General features: G+C 42.3%; 1 protein-coding gene across 4 annotated transcripts in view; it reads right to left on the bottom strand.

Annotated features, from left to right (window-relative positions):
* The window catches only part of RASSF6 (Ras association domain family member 6), a 50141-nt gene extending 27493 nt beyond the window's left edge, over positions 1 to 22648 (bottom strand). For 2 of the 4 annotated variants that reach the window (XM_045789514.2, XM_045789494.2), the window contains exons 1-2: positions 22218 to 22531; positions 11834 to 11932 (exon numbers count right to left, since the gene is read on the bottom strand). In XM_045789514.2, the coding sequence (XP_045645470.1) occupies positions 11834 to 11892 (59 nt within the window). In that variant the 5' untranslated portion in view covers positions 11893 to 11932; positions 22218 to 22531. The other 2 variants (XM_045789503.2, XM_045789509.2) reach the window with 2 other exon arrangements.
* Positions 22649 to 26864: the final 4216 nt, after the last annotated feature.

The following is a 26864-nucleotide window of genomic DNA, read 5'->3' as shown; positions in this document are numbered from 1 at the left end:
GGGATATTTCCTAAAAACGATTGTACTGGTAAGGAACATGAACACTTTTATAGCTCTCATTATTGAGTACCAAGGCAGCATATAGAAATTTCTGGTTCACTTGGGATGCAACTCCTGAAATGCTGAGCTGTGAGAGTTGTTATTAAGGCAAATGAATTTTTATATAATCTTATTCCCTCAGCTTCCTTTTCTGATAAGACTGCACAATAAGATATGGTACAAGTATCCTTCAAAGCATTTACTTCAGGACCATGTATAATTAGAAGATATTCTCTGGGATCAAGCCATTTAGAAAATGTTTCTGTACCTGAACAGAACCTGACTAAATCTTCTTCCACAGAAATAAGTCCCCAGATGACCCAGGGAGTCAGCACACGGTGGTCCTGAGCTGTGTGTGTTTATTAATGAAATTTTATTATAATGTAGCCACACAAATTTGTTTGCTTATTGTCTGTGGTTGCGTTCCTGCTGTAAGTGCAGAGTTGAGTAGTTGTGTCAGAAACCACATGACCCACAAAGCCTAAAATATGTATTATCTGGCCCTTTACAGAGAAAGTCAGCCAACCCCTTCCAATTATAACACGCGGTAGTGAATACCACAGAAGTTGATCATATTTTTCTTAACACAGGCAGGATCGTTCTGCCTGAATACTAATGGCACTTTGAAGGATTCCAGAGTGTGGAAGAGTAGTAGAGCTTACTAAGATGAAGTGTTGGGATAAAGTGAGGAATTAGGAGAAAAAAGCTCACAAGTTATGTAAACAACTATAGCAAAGGTGAATACGTTGCAAATTTGAAAACATGATTACGTTTTAATTGTATATACCTTACCAGAGGAACTTCCGGAGATGAATTTTTTGTGTATCGGATGAAACAATGGGTCCACTATAACACGGCTAATAAAACCTAGCCTGCAACACGTTAGTCTGACTTGTTGGCACTGGAGGCACAAGCACGTGAAGAGTGATTGTCGAGTTGATCATGTGTCTGCCTGTGTCCTCTAATAGCAAATGGCTGTTCACTCATGCATTCATCAGCCACCGTGCGAGCCCAGTCAAGAAGTTCGGTCATACTCTGAGGTTGGGTGAGAGCTTGAAGCATAGACGCTGCCTACAGTGAACTCTGGACGGGGGGAATTAGACACAAGGAGTGTGAGGAGCTTACCAGGCAAAGAGAACGTTCACAAGGACATGGAGCTGTGCCTACAGTTTTTGTGGAGAAATCTCAGCATGTCGGGATCTAAAAGTGGAACATGCAAATGGGGACTGGTGAGCAATGAGCCGGAGAAATGAGTAGGAACCTCGTGAGCCATTTTAAGAAGCTTAAAATTCTACCCTGCAGGCAGGGTGCAGCTACTGAATGTTCTAGGCAGAAGAAAGACATGATGATCAGGGCCACTAGGGAATGTACAGGAGACAGATTTCAGGACAAGATGGAAGCAGAGAAATGGGTGGGACTATTGCAACAGTACCAAGATGGAGAAGCGGAGCAAGGCTGTGTTCCATGGAAAGGAGCTCAAGTGTCCTACAGGTACAGAAGGGAATCAGGTCTAGATGGGCCCCAAAATAAGTATAAGGATTACATGATTTAGAACGTCCAAAGGTAATCACAAAAGCCTTGTCTAGGTGGTCCCTAGTCAGGAAAGGGGGCAGTGATTTAATATACACTCTTCCCTGTCGATGGTGATTGTAACAGATTTTTTGAATCCCCTTAAATGTCACATATGGACCTTCTTCCCCTCATGAAAGGAAACAAGCATCTGTGCACCTTTCCTTCTCAGCCACCAAAATGTTTCCCACCTAGCCTCGGTCAGACTGCTAAGTAACTCTTCAGCCGCCCAAACAGAGCTATAAAATGGGTGATAAGAAATGGATTTCACATCCAATCTTCTCAGTTTACAAATCTGTGATGTCTAGAAGCCACAGGGATGCCCAAGAAATAGACATAGGTTCAAACAGCTTACACATTTTATGTTTGATACATAAGAAATTGATTTTCTGATAGCTTGGTTTTTGGAACATGAAATACTGCATCGTAATATATAACAAGGTTTTTAAAAAAGCATCAAACTGTATATAATATGGATAGTGTTTTAAAGATTTATTTAGTTAGTTGAGAGAGAGAGCAAGTGCACGCACAAGCAGGGCGGAGGGGCAGAGGGAAAGGGAGAAACCGACTCCCTGCTGAGTAGGGTGCCCAATGTGGGACTTAATCCCAGGACCCTGAGGTCATGACTCGAGCCAAAAGCAGCCGATTAACTGACTGAGCCACCCAGGCACCCTGATACGGGAAGTGTTCTAAGAAAACTGAAGAATGGCAAACTTCCATATAAACTGGACTTCTAACTAAACGAAGGGATAGAAGAATAAGCTTCTCAAGACAGAAGCTGGCACTGTGCACTGGCAGTGCAGAGATCGGATCCTGATAGAGGCTGATGGACACCCAGAATTATTCACAGCAGCTCATGAAGCGTGCTAACCACAAGAGACTTCACATGGGAAAGACAGGTGCAGGGCAGGGATGCGGAAGAGGGCTAGGGCTCCTGTTCCTTTAAGGCTCCCAGCTTGGTTTTATGAGCAACAGTGGATCCAGAATTTGCTGTAAAATGCTGAGGTGTACTTTGTACTTTGTGGCCTGAATTGCAGCTGCTCGGCAGATGGGAATTACCCACACGCTGACGTCTGCCATGAATAATGGACTTAGCAAGAAATGAGTTCCTCAATCTTATCATGCTATTTAGCTGGCCGGAAGAAACAAGTTTTATTTGATCTTATAAGACTGTAATATTCATGGCCACGGGACAGCATGATGGATGGGACCGAGTTATGCCTTGCATCCATTGATAGAATGGATGTCAAATATTAGTTGTAAGAAGAGTTCCCGCTCTCGTTTCAGTAATGATATACAGTGTAATGAAGTGGATACCCAATCCCTTTCCTGGAAACCAAAAACCCTGTCCCACTCTTGGCTTAGTGATTCTTACTATTTGGACCCAATAAAGGCAAACCAGAAATACTGTTGAGGCTGCCACGTGACACGAAAGAAACTAGAGAAAAATACAACCCAGCTTAGCCACGGAGGGCATATCTGGCCACGGTTGTGCTTCCTGAGTTTATGTGACTTCCGCCTCGTGGAGACTTGCTGAAACATGCCCGGGCTCAGATGAGGCAGCCGCTGAACCACACTGGGACAGTGGCATTAGAAACGACCTCCTGCTGTGCGTATTGCCCTGTTTACGAGCAGGAGCCTGAAACTTCTGAAAGAGTATCTTCAAAGAGATGAAAAAATTGAGGCAGAATAAAAATGTTAATTTGCTGTCTTATACATTTAGTTCCCCCTCCCCCCAACACACGTGGATTTTGTTCCTTATGTTTAATTTTAGCTATGAGATCAACAATTTTGTGTGAGGTTAAAAAAAACTGAATTTAAAGCTGACTATGTTTTTAATAAAATAACTATGAATGAAGCATGTCAAGGTGGCCCAGCTGGGACCACGGGCTGGGAATCAAGACGGTGATCTATTTTATGGGTTGTAGTTCTGTCTACTTCCCAAACTTTATATGATACGTGCAGAAAGCCATTATAACGTCATAGTTTTACTTTCATAAACACGTAATAGAAACTCCTGTGTGTCTTTGGAAAGGTGGACCCAGGAACTAAGACAACAGAAAAGAGTAAGTAGAGCTTTATCACAGAGCCATTTGCCAAGACTAAGCGTCATTTCATGTTACTGACGTCTGCGTGATGTCTGCAAACAATAGCAGAATTCTCTTAACCGACTTTATCCTTCATTACTGTCAACTTGAATCCTGGAATTAAAATGGCAAACTTCTGCAGCTGCTCTCCTACCAGCCGCTCCAGCTCTGGGTCCTTTTGCCTTTGGCCTCCCCTCCTGGCTCACAGGAAGAAAGAAGACTGTAATAAAAAAAAATTAAAAATAAAAAAAATAATAAAATAAAATAAAAAAAAAAGAAAGAAGACTGCCTTTCAACCTTTGCATAGAGACCTTCCTCAGCCGGCAAAGTAGGTTATTCGCATTTCCATTGCAAATGAAGGAGTTGGGCTCCACAGTCTGAAAACAGCAAAGTCAGAAAGAGGAGGGCTATCAGATGGCAGCAAAAACGCACACCCTAAATGAATGGGAAGCCCCAAATTTGTCTACTTCTCCTGACTTCCTTTGAAGGGACTGCCCTTTTCAAAAAGGAAGGGTTTCTACTATTTCTAGTAATTCTGCTAAAGTATCAGTAATTATTGCTGGTGGTCGGGATGAGGGTGCCTGTGATTATTTGCTTTGTTCTTCCAAACAGTCTGTCCTGAGATCCAACTCCCTCTTCACTGATAAAAAGGACCTGGGAGTTGCACGAACTGCACTATAAATCTACTCAATAAGGGAGTATAACCAGACTGGCCTCTCCTCCAGCACCAGCACCCCTCGGCTGCTTTCGGCCGTTTCGGACTTCTGTATTTTCTGGGTATAAATCTTTTCCTGGTGAACCCTGTCAAATCTGGCCCAGAGCCCTTAGTGGATTGAAGTGTCAGCTTCTCTCAGGTCCTCAACCCCAAGAACTCAGGTGAGAGCAAAAGGATGAAAGGCTCAGGAATAATTTTGCAGTATTACAAAGAAACTTGAAGTGGTGGCTAGCTGGTGGATACGAAACAAAGAAAAACACCCGAGGTGGTTTCTTGATGATGAACTCTACCACTGAAGAGAGGGGCTTTCGCTATACAGAATAATGTCAGTAGATGTGGATAAGACCTAAAAGACGGGGTAAAAAGGGAGGGACAAAGGAGCGCATCATTCATCAAAACGCCAGCGCTTCTAAAGAAAACTGGCCTGCGCTCTAGATCTGACATCTGATTTTTTTTTTTTTTGAACATTTTATGTATTCTTTTGAGAGAGAGTACAGGCAGGGGGAGAGGCAGAGGGAGAAGGGGGAGCACCCCGCTGAGCAGGGAGCCTGATGTGGTGCTCATCCCAGGACCCTGGGATCATGACCTGAGCCGAAGGCAGACGCTTAACCGACTGAGCCACCCAGGCGCCCCCGACGCGTGATTTTTAAGAGAATCCCTTTCTAAGGGTAAATCTCACTATTTGATATTTTAACACACAGCGTGTTTTCCTCAGATAAGGGAAGATACTTATCTATTCTCTTTTCCTTTAGGGATGGGCTTTAAAAGATTTTTATGAAAAAGCTTTAAAAGAAATTCACAACCTATTGTTCCAGTTGGCGGCTACAATGAGCTGCTCCCAGATCAGACTCTGTTTCTGTTATATAAGCAGATGAATTCCTAGGGGCGGCCCGAGCAATTGGCGGACAGGAAAGAAAGAAGGAAGGAAGTCTGTCTGTGCTCTGTAACCATCTTCTCTGGCCTGACACACGGGGAAATACGGTCTCTGGTTCACAGCCCTCATATTATTCACAAATCAGCACCGGTTTTTATATTTCTATTCCAATGCAAAGTAAGGACTTGAAACCACAAACACTTTGATGAAATAGTCCCTTTTCTTGTTGCAGCTGGGTGTTTTGGAGAGAACAGCTACCCATGTGTGAATAGCGTTAGGGCTGAGCAGGAGACCCTATTTACCTGTTTCCTTTTGCTTTTTCATTTCCAGAGCCTGCCCACATTCCTTGGCTCTGGCCCCCTTTCCATCTCAAAGCGCGCAATGACCATTCTCAGCAGCCTTGCTCTGACACAGACTGTCCTCACAGAGCTCTCCTCCTCTCCATATTTAAACACCCTTGGGATTACATCGGGCCTCTCTAGATAATCTCTCTGTTTTAAGGTCAGTGGATTAGTGATCTTAATTCCCCTTTGCCATGCAATATAAAATATTCGCAGGTTCGGAGGGTTAGGATGTAACCATCTCTGGGAGGCTGTTACTATGTCTGTCACAAGATTTCAGAGTGACTCCTACCGCAGTGTTGTCTGAACACCCGGGAGGCATCTTGTTAGAAATTAAAATCTGTATTTTAACCAAGATAACCATGAAATCTGCCATGTACATTAAAGAGAAGCCCTGGTGTCATCACTTTGCCCCTCGATATGAAACAGTATTTAAGAGTAGCGCATGGCAAAACACTAAGGTCCCGATTTAGTGCTCCAAGGTTGGCTATTTCCATACTCAGGCATGATCAGGGAAATTTGAGGGGTTACTATGTAACAGACAATGTAACAGAGGCTGGGGGTCCTGTAGGGTATCCAGCCAATGAGGCCCCTGCAGTGATGGGACCTCCTTTCTGTAGGAGGAAGACAGAAGAAAACAAAATAGCAAAATCAGAAATAGGCTAATTCGAGGTGGGGCTAAGTGCTCAGAGAACAGGATCATGTGACACAGTGCGTGGTGGAGGACATGTCAGAAGGGGCCTTCAGGAGGACTGACATATTCCGCTGAAAGCACAAGCATGGGAGGGAGCCAGCCATGTGAAGAGTCAAGGAGAGAGTCCCAAGCAAGAGATGCATTGCCCTGAATACAAGACTAAGCTTGGCATGTTCGGAGGAGACAAAGAAGGGAAGAGTGGTTAAAGATGAGGGTCTAAGGGACCTCCAGGCCAGATCCCGTTGGACCTTAGAGCCCTCTCATGGTAAGGAGTCCGTAACAGGAACCCTGGAGGCGTCAAGCAGGAGGATGCCTCACACTGTGAAGGGCCGTGCTGGCTGTGCTGGCTGCCGGGGGCAGTGGCTATGGGGACGGGGGATGGAAGCAGACCTCCCCATGAGGAGGCCGCCGCAGCTCCCCAGGCAAGAGATAATGGTGGCTTGGCCTGGATGGGGCAGCGGGCTTGGCTTCTGGAGGGGGAGCCAGCTGGACTTGCTGCGGGGCTGGGTGTGGAGAAGAGGGAGTGGAGCACCTGGCTTGGTAGGTAGCTTATACGGCGATCTTGCTTCTCATTCTCCCATGTGTTAAACTTTCATTTCAGGTTTTTCGAATCTAAGCCTCATAGACTTTTCAAACCAGCTGACGAGTAAACACAAGTGTGCCACGCGACTCTGGTCTTTATTGCAGCGGACGCGGGCTGCCTGTAAAATAACACCCTTTGTGTACGAACAGCTGGAGGCTTCTGTGGTTGTTGAGGGTGGCTACCTGTCTCCTCAGGCCGAGGCCGGTTCCCTCCGGATGGGGGAATGAGCTGTCTATGCTGTTAATTCATCAGCAGCCTCTTGGACCCCTGGGGTTGTTACCAGAGTGTCTGAAACGCAGCAGGTTGTCGGTGGTCCTCGGGGCCACGTCCCTGAGCAGAAGCTAAAGACAGGAGCTCTCCTGGTACACAGGCTCTTGCCTCACTCTTCTGTGACGCTGCCATGACTCTCACCACTGAGTCTCCTTCCGTTTGAAACAATATCTATTAAGTGACTCCCTCGTGTCTCTTCCGGGCATCCGCCACACACTCCACGCTCTACACAGAGCATGGAGAACATACCGTAGCATCTGCTCTGCCTGCCATACTTTCAAGATGTGCCTTCCCCTGTGTCCTGTCCCTCGCCCACACTAGGTACCTTTCACTGGCCGGAACGCTGAGCTCCCTCCGGCCCTAAGGATTTCAGGCACTCTCCCCACGTCAGGAATGCTCTCCCGCTCACTCCCGTAAACTTGTGAGCCCCCTCCTCGTTCAGATCTCAGGGAACATGCCCTGCCTAGGCTAGGTCCGTATTCCCTAAAGGGCCCCCCTTTCCTTCTGCACACTTAGCTCAGTTTGTTATCAGGCCTTTAGACCTGTGGTTCTCAAAGAGTGATTCCCAGACCAGTAGCTCCTACACCAGCTGGGAACTTAGACGTGGGAATGCTCACTCCAACCCGGATCTACTGAGTCACAGTCTGGGAATGGGGCCCTGCAATCTTCCGTGTCACAAGCCTTCCAGGTGATTCTGGTGAAGGCTCATATTGGAGATCCACCGGTACCTTCAGGCGGCTCTTGTCTGTTTTTGCTCAAAATTCCATACTCGTCTTTAGTACAACTTCTGGCTCATGGTATGTTCTCAGTAATTGTTTCAGGAAGAAAACATATTTTTAGAGAAGAAAAAAAATCTTTCACCAGTGTCACCAGTTGACATAGCCAGAAATTCAAGTAAATTCCATGGGTTAATATATTTCCCATCTCTGAGTTTTGATTTTATCAAATATTTTTGTGTATCTTTGACGGATAGATGATTTTTTTTAGCTGATCAAAGTGATAAAATAGATAGATGTGGAATAAGTAAATTTTATTGAGAATACCAGTCATATTGGTGTGCTTCATAACTGTCAATGCTCCTTGAAAAATATCTGATATAAAGAAAGCTTAATAAATGACCTTTTTCTCGAGAAGTATCTGGGGGGACATTATTGACCATTTTTTGACATAGTAACTAACATGATAGCCAATTTTCATAATGAAAATTCCTGTTGTTTTCATTATGTCTTCAAACCTAATAATGGAAATGTTAAAATAAATGTTTAAAAACAATCCTCACATAGAAAAAAAGTTCTCATGTTTAAAGGAGATGGTCCCAAACATGTCTCGAACTTTTTATCCCTGATTTATTTTAATATCCTGACTCCTTAAAAAAAAAAAATGTCAGGGAGGGTTCCCTTATCCTTTGTTAAAGACAGTCCAGCAGCCTTCAGGAGAGCGGTGCCCTCTTCCTAAGCCTACCTGCAGAGCACGCTGGGGCACGCAACGTTTGCTCCGTTCCTCCGAGCGAGAGAAGACCCTGGCCATGGAAACTGGGCCAACATTGCCCTCTGGCTCTACTGGCCAGGTAGAAGCAGCCTCTGGAACACTGGCTCTTTGTGCTGAATTTGTGCTCAGAGGTGCAGGTGGCTGATTCTTTTGTTTCAGCAAACAGTGGCTGGCCAACATGCTTGGAAAAAGACACCGTTTGGAATAATGCACTTTGGGCTAGACTTTATTACATCATGCTAATTAAAGTTATTTACTGAGGACGAGAGTGCTCACATGCCTCATGGGTTGCTGCTGGAAGAGCTGCAGGCTGGGAGGGTCGGTATTAGGTTCCCAAGTAGGAGAAAAAGTTACCATTCTGAGAATGAAATCCGATCTGCATTCTCAACCGGATTTGAAGTCCCCGGTTGGCATTTACTCTCTTTTAAAGTGCCCTGATTTCAGCCTAGGACCTGAAATGAAAGTACTTTGAAAGCAACTGGATGGAACCATGTTTTTAAACCCAGCTCACTTAGAATATTTACCATGTGTCACACCAGAGCAGTGATGGCCCCAGGCAATGAAAAAGCAACTGGAAACTTAGTCATCTGAGCGTGAAGCTGACTTCGGCCAACACCCTTTACCCAGGGAAATTTCTAAACTCTGGGAATTCTCATTCAGCAGTAAGACAGAAATGTTACATTCCTGCTATGCTATTAATAGTATGACCGCTTATTTTATCGATCGTATGTAGCTCTCATGAAATTTGCTGAAGCCAAAATTTTCGTTCAGCATATTCTATTTTCCTACTAATTTCCATTATTTTCATGTATTTCTGTGCAAAGAAATAAAAATCCCTTCATAAGCTTGTGATTTCTTTCTTTTTTTTTTTTTTAAGATTTTATTTATTTGACAGAGAGAGAGAGAGAGAGAGAGACAGCCAGCAAGAGAGGGAACACAGGCAGGGGGAGTGGGAGAGGAAGAAGCAGGCTCCCAGCGGAGGAACTGATGTGGGGCTCGATCCCAGGACTCTGGGATCACGCCCTGAGCTGAAGGCAGACGTTTAATGACTGAGCCACCCAGGCGCCCCAAGTTCGTGATTTCTGTCTTGCTCACCTAGTGTGGAGAGGGAGCTAAGTGACCGACTCCTTGTGCAGCGAGTGAATGAGTGGAGGTGTTCAGCAGATTTGTGACATGTTGGATGTCACAGGGGGTCAGTGGTATCCTTATCATTTCTACAACTGTTGTTTTTACAGATTTCCAGGCGTTTTGTTTTAATCTCAGGTGGTCAGAAGTTCTCAAACGTTAATCCTTTCCTCCTCTGAGCAGCGGTTCTTAGACTTGAGTGTGCATCAGAATGACCTGATTAATCTTCTCGTGGAGCCTGGGATCTGCATCGTTAACAAATTGTCTGATTGGGGGTTGGGGGCAGCCCATGGACCACATTTGGAGAAATGCTATCTTCAAGTCTGGGGTTTGTATAAATGTTACAGTATCTTATTTTACCATCTGGAGCTCCAATTAATACGTGGATACTGAAAGGAGCTGAAAGGGGCTCTGGGTTACAGAAGGTAAATGATCAGTCCTCAATTTGGTCAATTCAAAATATGACACAAAATAAGGGTCCCTAGAATCTCAGACCCCCCCCCCCCAATGTGGTTTCATTGTCTCTTCTGTCAAAACAGAAGAATTTGACCTTTTTCTTTAATCTCCACTACTGCCCCCTTGGCCTAAGGCACCATCACCTCAACCCTGAAGTATCAGCTCCTTCATAATTTCTCTGCTTCCAATCCTGTCCCCCCTCTTCAGCCTGCTCCTAACATGACAGCCAGACTGACCCGGTCACTCTTGTGCTCAGTATCCCTCAATGGCTTCTCCTGTCATAAGTGGGCAAGCTGGAGTCTCACAATGGCCTGTGGTGAGATCCTGCACGCTCTGGCCCATGATGTCAAGAACGTCAGCTTCTGCTGTCCTTCCTGCTTCGTTTGCCCACCTGGTTTCCTCCATTCTTAGAGGCAGGCACCTGCCTCAGGGCTGTGACCCCATTGTCCCCTTTGCTCCCAGCCAGCTACCTGCACATCCTACTGGCTCACCTCCTCCTGGCTCTTCTTCTAATGCTACCTCCCCGCTGAGGCCTTCCTTGGCCACCTGGGAGGACATCATGACTCCCTGCTGTCCACTCCTAGCACCCATTACTCCTTTCTGCTTTATTTTTATCCTTCACGCCTTTCGGCGTTGAATTATATATATTCTTACTCATTTATTTACACAATCACTGTATCCCCCTTGTAGGAGGCAACCCCACGAGGCTAAGGGTTTTGTTGGGCTCATTGCTGAATGCTCAGGGTCCAGAAGAACCTGCGTGCACAGGGAGCAGTTAACAAGTCCTTGAGGAATGAATAGATGAATCCACTGTCTTCTACTTCACATCTTCTTCCCACCGCTTATATGTCATGTGTACCCTTTTTGGACCCTAGTTGTTCTCTCTGCTTAACTATGGCCCAATCCAGCATCAATTACATCCATTTCCCTCTACCGCTTGTTTGGCTTTGTTCCTTTTCTCGGTGAAATGTGGGTCCTGTTCCAGGACCCCTCGGTTTCTTTTTTCTTACTATGTTGTCTTTCTCCTCATCTGCTTCAGCTCCAGCTCAGCCAGTTCAGTCCTCAGCTTTACTCTTAGAGCTTTCAAGTCCCTGCTCTGTTGTTCCCCAACCAATATAAGATGCTATTTGCTGTATGCAAGAAAACAACTGTGAATGTCTGTATGTTGTGTAAGCTAACATCAAGGGGACACAGAGAAAATGAAGTGTGTCCTGAGGATTAAGGCAGGGAGAGAAGAGGACAGGAAAACCTGTTTGGGGCCCCCGGACTAATTCTTTGGATATATCATTTATGAGGAGCCTTAGATCCTTTACTTGCGGCTTTTCCTGAGAATTCTGCGAACTACAAAAATAGAAATTTAGCATTTAGTGAAATTAGACCACTATTTAGGACATATGAGTGATTGTTCCATGAAAAGTTATGGGTTAGCAGTCTTTAGGACCATATTTATTCAAATTCCTATTAAATGTCTCCACTGTTGATTCTTATTATCGATCTTTGGGTCATATATCACACTCAGAATGACACGGTGCTGGGGCAGGATCCACAAATGACTGCAGAGCACAGCGCACGTAATACAGGCATGTAATTACCCGGTAATGAACATCCTCTCATTGACGAAGATCCACGAAGAGTGCTGGTGAGCCATCATAGTCCTTGTTTCCCCTTTTCTGAGGTCATCTGAGGATACCCTAAGACATCAGAATAATATTAATGGTCTATTCCTATGATGCATTCAGAAATGAGTTTCTGACTTAAATTAAATGCTTTGTCATGTCCCTAGTGTGTAAAAGTATTTCAGGCAAATTTTTAAGGAGTGTTTCATACACGGCCATGAGGGTTGGGTTGGGGAGGGAAGAAAACAGAAGGATTTTTTTTCCATGTGCCATGGATCTTATACTCTGTATGCCACTTTACAGATGTTACTTTACTTAATCCTCAGACCATCCCAGTAAGGTGTGGGTATTCTTACCTGTGTTTCAGACTAGTAGTGGGACAGATTATTCGAAGCAAAGTCTGAATGTCTTTAAGACCTCTACTCTTTTTCTTTTCACCAACGTTGTTTTTGCATTTCAGAAAGGTTATACAGATTAAAATCTTTGATTTCCTATCAGTTGGTCTGTTCTAAGATTCTTTTCAAAGGCTTTTTCTATATCTAAGGGAATTAATATTGAGGATAATCGAGATGCCCTCCAAAATGTTCGATGGTAAGAAACTAAGCTCAGAGTTCAGAGTCGTAACTACAACTTGCTTTGAGTGAGTTTCCAAATGGCAGCCTCTAAACCTCCTCTTCATAATTGTTCACAAAGTGACTTGTTTGAGAACAAGTAATAATGTGTTCTTTTCTCTGCTCTTGCCCCCGTTGCCCCCATATAAGTTTTCAGGTATTTAGGTGTTTCCCTCTATTTTCTTACTCAATATGTGCTTTTGAGAAAAATCCATTTTATCTCTTATGATATATTTCCCATTAAAAATTGAAAATTATATTCTTCATGTAATTAGGGAAAATAGTAAAAGAAGAGGAACATATAATTTAATTATAACAATCTCTAAAGAAAAATGGGCAGAAAGAGGGCATATGAAAAAATACTAGATGAACCAGAAATATATAACTTGACATACAGTCTTCCCCTTGGTAATGAATTTGAGAGGCTGACAGCTATGCAATGAAGAGATACGGAGAGAGAAAGGCAGACAGGATAGAGTGATATTTCTAAGAAAGTACGATACAAACCACAATGCTGGCCCATGATAAATGCAAAAGATTTGCAAATTTGTAAGTGAAACCCTGGATCAAAATCGTACCGAAAATCACTTGCCAGTTGGTGGCCGTATTACTTCCGGTAATGAATGTACCCAATATGGCTAAAGTTGGCATAACTCCTGTTAGAAATCCTATTTCTGAATTTTTAGTATTTGATTTGTGATACGCTCTAAGGATTTTTTTTTTTTTCATTTTTCAATTTATCCACAGCTCTGATACTACTGGGTTTTAGTGATGCAGAAGTTATCTTCCTGTCCTGTCTTTCTATAAATGCACAGGTGTGCTGGGGATGTTTGAAAGTGCTGTTTCTTGGTGCATAGCTTACTTTTTATTTAGAAGTATAAAAAAGGGGGGGGGGAAGAAACGGCATAAGGAACTTTGCCTGGCTGGAATAATATATCTGAAGCTGGTTTTATATTTTACAGTAAAATTTCCGGAAATTTATGAAAAAAATTTTAGATATCTTGCTGTTATCATATCTTTAAAGAAAATTTCCAGGGACTTGTGAAAAAATTTTTCAGTCAGTTTTAAACTTCTGCCTCCTTAGCAGCTCAGTGTTACTTTCTTTAAGAAGATATTAAATTCCCAAAGGCTTCTGCAATCCCAAACAAAAAGACGTTTTATAATCATGGAAATGTTTTTGGCAACGTGGGAATACAAGATCGCTAAAGTAGAGAAGAAATCCTGGGGCAATGTTTGGAGATGTGCAGAAAAGAGGAAAATGTACTGTGTAAACTGAAAAACTCTAGAATCACTGTCCCAAGGCAAGGAAGGATTGGCCAATTTGCTAAGTCTGTTTTTGCAGTATTTCTAGAACGAGTTCTCCTACATGATTCTGTGCAAGGGAAGACATTTCTTCTATTACATCCACTCAACCCAAATTGGCTGAACCCTGCCCCAGTCCTGCAAACACAATTTTAAGTTTCCAGGCGGCTAAAATCAAGCTCTGACTCGCAAGTGTTGATTAAGTGTGACGTAACATCCTTCAAGTCTCCTTCAGGCTCTGGAAACCATGGTCAGACATGAATAATATCCTCCTTTATGTCTTCATCTAAATGGCATTAGGGTGTGACCAGAGATTTTAAGTATAATATTTTCTAGTCATTCCATTTTGCTGAAATTGAATATTTAATTATTATTGCTTCAAGCCTATAGAATCACAGGGGATATAGCCCGGATAAAAAGTTAGGCTAGAGGGAAAAATTCAATTTTATATTTAAAAAAAGGGAGAGAGGGACTTCCTCCTTTTACTTCCAAATCAGTTTGGTTTGATTGGAGTAAGGTGTTTAGAAGGCATTTCAAGTCCTCTTTCTCCAGGAGAATAGCAATCCCCCCACCCGTTGCCCAAAGGAAGGAAAAAGGAAGAAAACATGGAAGCTATTTTCACAAAACCACTGATGTATATTCTTACAGCACGATATTTGCAATTATAAAATCTACTTGAAAGCTGTGAGCACATCTGACCCGGCAGATTGTAATAGTCTCTAAGCTGAGTGCTTGACTAATTTCCCTTTATGCTTTTAGCATTCCGACCATCACATCATCTTCTCATACCTTCCTAGAATCTCATTCTTAGCAAATACAGTCAAAGTCTCCCTGCCTACATTCAGGTTTTCTGCAATTCCACCAACACCTACTTTTCCAACCTGAAAATTGCAGCTTTTCTCAAATACCAGGCCTACTAGTCTAATGGATCTCAAACCACTGAGTCTCTTCTCACCAGTTAGTTACCTCACATGAGAGGGCCCTGTCAACAGAGGCTGAGCTCTAGATTTCTGCTTCTTCCTCGTCTCTGCTCAAGTGGGACCTTATCAAGTCTGCCCATAGCCTATTATCTGCACCTGGTGTGCAGCCATCTTCTGCTTTCCACCTTGTATTGCTCTTGATTCATACCTCACTTCTTTTTCTACTCCTATCTTCTTGCTCGAAGACGGGTGGTCCTCTAGTTGGGCATATATCCTCTTTGATATCTCATATTGGAAGGGGTCTCACCGAGAATGCACGCTGGAAGGGACGGAAGCTTAGCCAACCAGGCAGATTAACTCTGTGTAGGTTGGAAGTTCCATGGGTATTTTAGGCTGCCTTGGGACAAAAACGTAGCATGTTCCATGAGTCCAACCAATGCCAGTTACTCATTCATAGGATTTGGTCTGAGCTGTTTGGTTCTACAGCCTTTGCTCTTCCTTCTGAAACCTGAGTTTTGCCCCTAGACATTGTCATTCTAATCACCCACCAAAAAGGGTATTGTTGTCCCCTCCTGAGAATCTCCCAGTGGTGACCTCATTGTCCTTCTCCTGGATCCCAATTATTTACCATCTATCTTTTTAATTTGCCCCTCCTTGCACCTCCCCTCCCACATTCCAGTGGCCTATATCTTGCCAAATGGTTCATTTTCTCTTCTCATTTTCCTGGCCTCTTAGCAGCATTTGACAAGACTGATTGTTTCCTGCTTTTCTTGAGGCTTTTGAGACAAAGCAGTAACCACAACAACCTTGTCTTGTTTTTTTGTTTTGTTTTGTTTTGTTTTTGCTGTTTCACAGATCTCAACATTTTAGTTTCCTCTCGGAATCCTCTGTACAATCGTAGAATGCTGGCTCGTTCTACTAGTCCGTCCTCAGCCATGTCCTCTTCTGTGTTTGCACTTTCTGCCAGGTAATTGAATCCGTCTCTAAGCCAACCACTCAGCTGAGCTCCAGCCTCGTGTCACTGTCTACACAGTCTCTACTTGGACGTCTAGCAGGCATCTCCCTATCAATCAACATGGTCAAGACAGGACCACAGACTTTCTTCTGTCTCCAGAATTCCCTCCTCCACAATTCTTTCCCATCTACTCAATTAGACACCATAACTAAGACTCAGTTTCATTTTTTTCCTCTTTCATTATAATCAGATTCCAATCCAAAAGTAAATTCTACTGATTGTACCTCCAATATATACCTGAACCTCAAAAGCTTCTATTTCCAATGTTCCTGCCCTGAGCCAAACCATCGTCTTCCTCCTCGATTTCTGCATTGCCTCATGACAATTTCCCAGCATCCACGCCGTGACTAGTACTCTGCTGTCCACACAGCATCTACGGTGATGATTTTAAAGACTGACAGACGTCATCATCCCATGATTAAAAACTTGCTACGATTTCCAAGAATGAACTAGAATAAAATATAGCCTCCTTAAGATGACCCACAAAATCCTACCAATCTCTTGAGTATTCATTCCCTTATTTTCCCCATTGATTACATTTCATCTATGTTGGACTTTTTGCTGGTTTTCACTCACTCCTTAAGCTCATTCCCATTTTAGGGATTTATACTTGCTGCTCCTCTTACTTGGATCACCCTGCCCTTAGCCTTTCACATCTGTTTCCCGTCATGCTGCTCTCAGGCCAAGTATCTCTTCTCTCAGAGGCTTTCCTTTAGCAAGTCTGTTAGCCACATGATTCCCATTGAGGTACGTAACAGAGTCTGAAAGGATCTTATCTATTCACATGTCTGTCCTCCCCAAGCACAAAATGAACTTCTTTGGATCAGGGCTTTTTATTTACCTGTGTTCATCCAGCTCTTAGAATTTTGCCTGGAACATGGAAGGAATTAATATTTTTTGAGTGGTTGACTAAATGTAAGGTTGCAGATGTAGCCTGAAGGATTCACTGTTAGTCATAAAATTTCCTTGACTTCATAGTTGACATGATAGTTTTGCTGAGAATTGAAGTTGGGTATATATGGAACTGAAGAATCACCAGTGGAAGGTTCTCACAATCACAAGTGACACTGGCAGTGATGGGCTGAAGAACCATTGCAAGAGCTTCCTGGTTAGCTCCCTATTTGTATTTATAAGAAAATAGCTCAGGTATCATCAAAGATCCTAAGCCATTGCTGTGGAATTATATTGTCAAACCTGTGAGCTCTGCTGAAGCAAGTCAGAAGATTTCAGGTGTGATTAAAGGATTTCAGAAGCCCTTACATTATTCTCTGACCTTAGGAAGGAAGACAGTTAAATGGAATTTATGGAAGAAAAAAAAAGGGGATAAAATTCTTGTTCATTGGCAATATATGCTAATTGAATAGGAAATAATATTGACCATACAAACAGTCCAAATATCTGAAAGGTAAAAGTGTAATTTGGTCAAGGTCTCATTTTACTATTGATTGCCAAGGTGAGAAATAGATCTGTGAATTCAAACAGTTTCTCCTCTCACATTAGCCATGATTCATAGCAATTTAAAACCTGGTAGGACCTTTTGAATATCTCCTAAATTATAGAGATCTGGTAGACCAAAGGGTCAGAGCTAGTTTCCTCAAAAGGCTTAAGAGAAGGACAACAGAGGTCATGATTAGCAGAGATGAGGATTTATGAAAAAAGGAAAAATGATAATTCTAGAAGCCTAGAGGTCTTATGTTGGACATTCACAATTAGTTTGGTAGAACATAATAAACTATGGCTTGAGGAGGAAGGTAGTTGTTACAAATCCATGTATTTAACTGGAAGGGTGAATCATACAAGCTCTCTGGTCCTGAGGCCAGAATTTATTGACTTAGACTGTGTATGAAATAAGATTATTATTCAATAAGTTCGGTTATTTACTTTTTCATTTTGTCCAGATAGAATGGAGCCCATGAGATAGGAAATTAGACAGGTCTGCAATCAAGTCCTGGAGAAATAAACAGTCCTGGAAGTACTACGTAGGCCTCGGTGGTTCAACAGGGAAGGGCAGAGACTAGGGAAGTAGACTCGGTCTAAGCAGGCAAACGAGATCAGGAGCCTGAGAAGGCAGGATCACACAGCATCAGCTCGCAGGCCACACTGAGACCTGAGCGCAGCAGAGAACATCGTGCTTGGCCTTCCCCTGCTCTGCATCTGGCCTAGACGGGGGCTTGCCTGGACTGGCCAGTTACCAGAAGGAGGCCAGAGGATTGGAGGTGAATCCCAGACCCAATGAACTTAAATGGGCCAGTCACTTACAGTACCTTCCTGCGCCCTATCATGGATTAAATGGTTACCTGTTTAAGAGAGAAAACTTGGTTCAAGAGAGGCAACTTGGTTCACTCCTTTCTGCAATCAACAAAGATTTCATGAGCTCCTTCTCTGGGCCTGCTCCTGGGCTAGCCCCAGAAATGTAACTTCTCTCTGTATCTGCAGCTCCTTATTCCTGGGGCCACTGGGTGCATGAGGTGTCAAAACAGTCATAATTTTACCATGAACTGGAAGAATACAGGTGCTAACATCTCAAGATTCCCTGGCCAAAGAGAATGTCTCCTGCTTTGGAAGTTTCACAGTGAAATATCTGCAGCTTTCTCATGACTCGCTGCTTTCTCTCTCTGACTATATTCTACTTTACTGAATTTAACTGTTCCTTTAGACAGGATTATTGCTTATTTCATTTTTGCCCCTCCTAGAGTGAGTATATATATATATATATGCAAGTATATAGGTAAAAACATTTATAAAAGAATGAATATATTTGATATATAAGGAGGTATACTAAAATATTACCCATAAAATTGTGAGCCATGAAATTATGAGTGATAATTATTTTCTTTTTGGTTTCATATGTTCTTTCTAAATCATACACAATGAGCATATCTTACATAACACACACCATAAAGGTTACTAAAAAAATAAAGACTGGAAAGTAACACATTGGAATAGCAAATGTGTATTTAAATTATGAAGTAAGATTATATTCAGGGCTGTACACATGGAGGGTTTTTTTAAATATTGTTTTGGCCTGAAGAAGCAATGGAAAGTTACAAATATATATTCAGCTCCAAAATAAGGATGTTTCCTCTAAGCTCTGACCAGGAGCCTTGAAGCTGAGAAGAGCAGATCTATATACAATTATATGACTTCAAGGAAATGAGAAAAAAAAATCTATAATTCTATCCATTATCCAATTCTTAGTAAAACAGGAAAAGAATCCGGAGAAGGTGGTTTCTGGGAAACATCTGGCTCCACGTTTTTCTAAAGAATTGGCCTCTTTCACAAGATGGTAAAAGTGGGAAGCTGGCATATAAAATCTACCACTTTATTAAGTGATATGTGTTGCAATTAGGAAATGCTTGTTTTGAGATGCAAATAAAAATGTCTTACAGTGCTTGACTTTAAGACAGGACTGAACAGGATATGGCTCAAACACCCAGACTGCTATGTGAACATGTCATTCCCATTAGTCCCAGTGGAACCCCATGTGAAATGTCACCATTAACTCTTCTAGCGCGTACTGACAGGGCACTAGTAACGTGGCTGGATTCTCCCCAGAACGTCCTCAGGGGACGGGGCTGTAGCAGAAGCACGCGAGCTTTAAGCTACCTCAGGACTCAAGGCATCTTGCCACCGCTCAGTGTGGGAGGGAGCTGCTCAGTCTGCCAATGGCATCTTCTGGAACTGCTGGTGTGGTGCAGTGCAAGGAGTCTCTGCTTTCTCTAGCTTCCAAGAGGAAATTCTCAGCGTGGCTTCCCAGGGACTGTGAATCATTCTTGTGCGCATGTCGGCTGCAGAGTGAGCACTTTCTGCTCTTGAGCCCCATTTACTAGGCTCTGGGATGATGACGGAGGATTGGTCCTTCAGTCATCTCGGCGACTAAGATTACATGGTCATCACATTCAACTACTGAAAGCAGTAGCATTAGTCCACTACTTGAAATGAGGTTATGAAGTGATGAAATCACTGTATCTGGTAGCTTTGAAAGACACAGATGGATTTCTGCAATGAAACCTAACCCCCTCTAACACTAGACTTCAGGGAAAATAGAGAATATTCAGAAGTTCTTTCTCAGAGGTTGTATTTTTGATTGACCTACATTTGAAAAATTTTTTAAAAATCCAAACTTTAAAAAAAATTTTAATTCCAGTATAGTTAATATATGGTATAATATTAGTTTCAGGTATACGATATAGTGATTGAACATTTCCCTACAACACCCCACGCTCATCACAGCAAGTGCGCTCCTTAATCCCTATCACCTAGTTAACCCATCCCCCACCCACTTCCCCTCTGGTAACCATCAGTTTGTTCTCTATAGGTAAGAGTCTGTTTCTTGGCTTGCCTCCCTCTTTCTCTCTTTTTATTCCTCCTTTGTTTGTTTTGTTGCTTAAATTCCGCACATGAGTGAAATCATATGGTATTTGTCTTTCTCTGACTTATTTTACTTAGCATAATACTCTCTAGCTCCATCCATGTCATTGCAAATGGCAAGATAAAAATCAAACTTTTATAGGAAGCCCATGTATCTCTAATAATCCTAAAATCCCTGTCTTCAATGAAACTGTACAAGTAAATTGATGGTTAGCATTAGATTTCTACTTCAATGAAAAATATAGGATGCTTCTTATCTTAGGAAGTTAAAACAAGTATCAAATATAAAACTTTGAATTACATGTTAAAAAACATGTTACATATGTGTTACACTATTTCCAATATAATTTGGAAAATTAATTTTTTCTTAATCATTGCTGGTTCTCTCTCTCTCTCTCTCTCTCGATGGACCAAAATGTTTAATAGTTTATTATAAAATGTTATACATATTACAAATAGTAGAGAAATATATGTATGCTAAAATAGAGTTTAACACATTTATGTGGTTAGATAAATTAATCTCAAATTAATCTCAAATATGGTCAAGTAGATTTATCTCAGTTGGGGCTACTGTCTGTTGTGTAGACATACACCATTAAGAAATATTAAATAACTTGGTTTAAGAAGTTCCAACCATATCTAGTCAGCATAAAGGAATATTTTCTCTTTGAAAAACAATTAGTAACTACTGATACTATAATTTATTCTAATGGATTAGGTTATTTTATAAATTTTTAGCTATAAAGACTGAACACAATCAAACCCCATAGGACAATAACATAGTAAAGTTCAGTTTGGTTGGCTTTAGAATTCTATCCACAATTCTCTGGTCAATATCCAATTATAGGTACATTGGAGAATTTCACATCTGTAGTTTGAAACAAGAATCAATTAAAACAATGATGATATTAAGCTAGGATCAACTGCAAACCATTTAAATATATATTAATGAAATGAAAAGATAAAATGTTGTCAATGAAAATACTTTGCTGGTCACAACTTCTAAGTTTATCCTCCTCAAAGTTATCGACATTAATAAAACTAACAGCAACAATAACGAAAGTGCCCTTTAAATAAAGTTTCATAAAGTAAGGTCACTTTCCTATAATTTAAGTTCAGAGATAAAGACCAACAAAACACAGGTATCGTTCTTGTATATTTCTTGTCCATAAACACAAATGAGAGTCTGTAACACTTCAACACAAAACAATATAAGATCATGGGCTACATGGTCTATTTTATCAAAGCTGTTCAAGGGCAATCTGTCTTATAAAACTAAATGTCATGTGTTTCACAACATGGGGTTGTGTGTCACTCTCTTACTACAAAATTATATTTTCTGGTTAGAAATAACAGGTTAGTATGAATGTGACTTTTCCAAAGTAAAAGTAATTGAGTAAAAATTTTGCATTTGTCACTTTATGTACTCTGTTCGAAAAGTAGCAAGAAGCCAGATAATTTCACTGCCATTCATAGAGGTAATGTTTTGCCCACTTGCCATCTGCTCACATCCTAGACCTGCTTTCCGGAAAGCAGTCTACCTTTACCACCTTCACACGGTCTGGTCTCCGAAGCTTACCTCACCCTCCTTGATCTGGCCCTTTTGGCGGAGCTGCTTATTTCTTAATGCTAACTGGAGGTACCACTTATAGAACGCTTGCTAAGTGTTTAATTCCCATCAAAGCCCCATTGGCATATCTTATTATGCCAACTGAGGCTTGCTTAGGTCAAGTAACTTGCTAAAGGACACACTAGTAAGTGGCAAAGCCGGGATTTGAACTTAACGACTCTCCTGCTTCAAGACTGGTATCCTTAACTCACAAACTCCCATTTAATTATTCATAGTCATTCATTGTTTGGTGAAGTCTTAAATTATATCAGAAATCCTTTCAATTTTTAGGGGGATATGTCTCTGTAGCTTTGTGGAAATAAATAAAAGTTTAGCATACCCCTCGCTTAAAAGACCTTTCAAGTCCGCTGATCCAGGAGAAAGGGGGATGTCAGGCAGGAGCCAGCATCTTGGTGAGGGTCAGTGCAATTTCAGATAAAGCGGTTATTGAGCTACTTCACTTGAGGACAGGGAGAAGGGCTTCGGTGGCCACACTTACCTCCACGCCCCACCCTCTACCCCACAGGTTTACCTTGGTCGGGATAGGTATTCTGAAAACCATCAAAAGGCAAAGCGATGTCCCGGTTTCTGGCTGTTCTGATGCACGCACACATTCAGCTTGGCCGCCCATGAATTCTGCTTTCTAATAACTTGTCCTCAACCTGACCTCAGGGGGTGGGTTAATGGGGTTCTTTCCCCTACCCCCATTTTTCACCTGTTATTCACACTGTGGCCAGGAGAGAAGCCTTTGTACCTGAGTTGCTGAGCTGAACTTGCTCCGGAGAGTCTGTTCCCCCCTCTCAGTCATAGATTCACAGATTCCTACTGTCAGGAAAGGCAGGGCTCACTCACCTGTCGCGGAGGTCGGAGCCAAGTGCGGAGGAGGGGCGGCTCGAGGCTCTGCGCGCAGCCAGCTCGGGCTCTGCGCCTGGCAGGGCCCCTCGGCACGATCACCAGCCCAAGGAGCTGTTAATTATTACCCCTATTCGCCAGAGCAGGGAAGTGTTACAAACCTGAGCCACTCCCTGTGCCTCAGTGCATGTTGGGAGTGTTTACTTTCTTTCTTAGGAGCAGCTGATAGGAACACTCCTTTGCTCTCTGACACACATCTTGAGACGTGAATTGACATTACCCACTGAATTGGACGGTCTCTAAAACTGACCTCGACTCTCTATCCAGATGACGGATGAGTAGTCCATAAGAAATGACACCACCTAGGAATGAATGCCACTATTCACCTGCCTTTCTTGTAAAATGTGCTCTTTGAATTAGAAATGTCTTACTTTCTTTTCTTTGTCCTGCTGCAGCCTCCTTTCCCAGCCAGCGCCTTTCCCCCCAGACCACTGGTTCTCACACCTCAGGGCACCCCAGACCCACTGCGTAACTTGCTAAACCTACATGCCCCTGGGTCTCAGCATCCGAGAGACTCTGATTCAGTAGGTGTGGGGTAGGCTACAGGCACCTGTAATTTATTATAAGCTCCAAAGAAGAATCCGGTAGACATCAAAGTTTGAAAACTATTGTGATGAAGTACAAAAGAGGCATTAGATAACGACTGAGTTGAATTTAAGGACTTTGCTTTTCCTCAATACCTCCAGTTTCAAAAAAGGGCCCCAAAGACTTAAAGACCCTCAGATGACAGATGCTGTGAGAATACAAAGTGCTTTGGTTTGCATACGCACACACACACTCAGCACACACACACACACACACATACACACACACACTTTTTAGTATCATTGTTCATTTATCTGTTTCCCATGTAAAGCAACTATTGGTAATTTTTAAAAAGTAAGTTTTTTTTACAAGCGTAAACCTTGGAGCCCTCAAAAGAAATTCAATATAATTTCAACAATGTGTACAGTAGGCAGAATTGATCTCTGGTGTCTTTTGAGTTCAAATGTCAAAGTCAATAGACTGATCATTATTATAAATTGGCAGGTTACCTGTTTGATAAATATGGTGTTTTAAGGATTCTGTATGTTCACGAGGTCAGACAGTTTATTTAACTTGGGCGTGAAGGTCAGGAGTGACCGGCTTTATCATGTTGGAAGGTTATTTTAATGAGCTGAGCATAATCAAGCCAATGGCTTATTAGACTGCCATCAAAGTTTCTACCACCTCATATATGAGCATACACTGTAACTTGGGATTCCTTGTGGGTGTTCACTTGATTAGTTGGCGCCAGGACCCCCTGCTGTGTGGACTGACCTTTGAATGATGACTAACAGGACCTGCAGTGTCTGTGGCCTCCAGGTTCCAGAACTTCTTTGTCTGAGTTTAGCTTTGCCTCCACTGTCTCCACTCTGTGGGGATCATTTGCTTGTTATCAGTATCAGGGCAATTTTGTTTTGCATTTTTTATCACAAGCATCCTTGAAGCCTTTACTCTGACTTCCGCTGCCCAGTTAGTTACCTTTAGTAAAAAGCTCAGTGACTCCTTTTATTTTTGATTACTTACCCTTTTATAAATATATGATTTTTTGTTTTGTAATATGAAAAAAGCATAATTATGCCTGTGCAATGTGGAAAGTTTGAAAAACACAGACATGCAGAAGAAAAATTCACCTACAATCCCAACCCTCAAATCGAGTTACTATAAACAATTTGGCGAATGCCTTCATTGACATAGTTTCTCTACGGGTATTTGCCATAATGCTCTTACCTTTGCATTGATGTTTTATGACTTGCTTTTAGCACGTAAAACATATTATGAACACTTGACCATATGTCAGGCTCTTTTTTTCCTGCAATGTGATTTTAACTAGCCACACTGTATTATATCATATAAAGTATTATTTAATCAGTTTCCTATTGTGAGAAATTTGTATTTGTAAACGAGACTTCAGAAAATGTTTATATATAGCTGCACACAACCATGAGAATGCCTTTTAGATACAGTTCAAAAAATGAAATTGCCAACGGAAGGGCTATGTGCATTTGTAAAGAATTTCTCTTGAAAAGGCGTCAATTTTATACTTCTCAGATAACTCTTGGATTCTTCTTCTTTTTTTATTTACCAACTTGAAAGGTAAAAAAAAAAATCAGATCCTATTTTAAGTGTGGATATTATTGATTACCATGTCTCACTATGTCCATTCTCCACCTGTAACCAGCGCAGTCTACAGACAAAAATCAGGTCATAATACCACCTCTGATTTCCTTTGCTGGACGCCCCCAAATCTGGGATAAAGTCTAAACTGGAACTCCTTGTCATGGCCTCAGAGGCCCCCATAGCCCAGTTCTTCCCTATCTCTTGGGCTTGATTGATTCTCATCTTCCATGCTCCTGACTCTATACCTTTTGCTCTGGCTTGATTTTTTTTTTTTTTTTTAAGAGAGAGAGAAATTGGGGCCGGGGGGCGGGTGGGGGGCAGGCAGAGGGAGAGAAAAAATCTCAAGCAGACTCCAAGCTGAGTGCAGAGCCCAGTGCAGGGCTTGATCCCAGGACCTGGAGATCGTGACCTGAGCCGAAATCAAGAGTCCATTGATCATCTGACTAACCCACTCAGGCGCCCCTCTGGTTGGATTTTTTTGTTCCTGGAACAGACCAAGCTGCTTCCTGCCTCATTTCCTTTGTTCTTGTTATTGTCCTGCCAAGAAAGCTCTGCTGTTATCACAGCTGGTTTCTTTTCATTTTTCTGGTTTTTCTTAAATGTAAACACCTCAGAGAGGCCTTCCATGGCCATCCTATCCAAATAAGGCCTCCAATCTTTCTCTAACACAGTCCCCTTTTCTATTGTCCTCACGGCAATTATCGCTATCTGAATGCATTTCACCATTTCATGTATTATTGAATGTGTATTTATTGTTTTGGGTGACTGTATTTTACATTTCCTCTCATTAAACCATTAGTGCTAAGGAAACAGGAACCTTGATCTAGGTTCACTGATCTGTCTTCTGTGCCTAGGACAGTGTGAGGCCCACGTCAGAGGTTTAAGAAACACTGGTTCAAGAACAAATAATGGTGGCTTCATACATATGTGACGAGTAAATAAATACAAATCTACTTTTGTCCTGCCTTGAAGTGACACTTTTATCAAGGACAAAGGGCATATATATTTTTAACATGATTCTAGAATTTATATTTTGTTCCATTGACCTATGTAGCTATACAGGTATCAGTTTCCTAGTATTAGCAGGCTTACACTACAGCTTGATGTCTGGCAGTACAATCTGATTGACATTTTTTTCCAAAATTTTCTTGATTATTATAGCCTTATAATACGATAAATAGCTTTTCACTGTAGAATGATAATGATTTAGTTTATATTTAGGGATTTCACCATTAGCCATTGTCGTTGGGAATTTCTCCGAGGCCAGCAGGCTTAACACATGTTAGCAACTAACTTCAGGTCTAGGGGAGAAAGACTCCTAAAAGGAGATAGTTTTCTTGGTTAATGTCTTCCGTAAGGGTATTCTAGTGAGTGCTATGTTGACTGCAGGAATGGCTCTGTTTTGTTCATGCCTCCCTGTATTGTGTGGAAGGACTTTCCGTACACTGGTGCTGGGTTGGGACGTCTGACTTGCTTTGGTCAATGGGTCAGTTCCAAGTGACAAGAGCAGAGGCTTGAAAATCAACTGGGCCCCGAGGCTTCCCCTTTGCTGCTCTTCAAGCCCGGAACCACCATCTGAACAAGGCTGGGCTAGCCTGTGGGATGAGGAGAGACCCTTGGCCCAGTTGCTCCATTACCTTAGCTGACAGCCTAAAGGCAGAGGCACTAAACGCATCTGCAGCTGACTACAGACCCACAAATGAGTCCAGCTGAGAACAGCAGAAACACTGTCTCGCTGAGCCCAGTCCACATTGCCAACCCACAGAACTATGAGCTCTATCAATGGTGGTTGTGTTAAGCCACTAAGTTTTGAGATGGCGTGTTTCAGAGCACAAGCTAAAGAATACATCTAGCTTTTGTAAGACACACACACATGCATGCACACCAATATCTCGTTAATTGGAAATCGAAAGAAATACTTGGATTACAATGTGTTTCTACCATAATTCTGCTGCAGGGGTATGGTGACCCATAGCAATAGAACAGAAAAGAAGGAGACAAAAAGGGATGCCTGGGTGGCTCAGTCACTTAAGCATCTGCCTTGGGCTCAGGTCATGATCGGGGAGTCCCAGGATCGAGCTCCACATGGAATCAAGCCCCACACTGGATCAAACCCCACATCAGG

The sequence above is a fragment of the Ursus americanus genome, chromosome 8 (genome assembly GCF_024610735.1).
Source record: "Ursus americanus isolate L20-20 chromosome 8, mUrsAme1.1.p, whole genome shotgun sequence".
In the NCBI taxonomy this organism is placed as follows: domain Eukaryota; kingdom Metazoa; phylum Chordata; class Mammalia; order Carnivora; family Ursidae; genus Ursus; species Ursus americanus.
The sequence above is the reverse complement of the archived record's forward strand: the minus strand, read 5'-3'. Positions and strand labels throughout refer to the sequence as shown.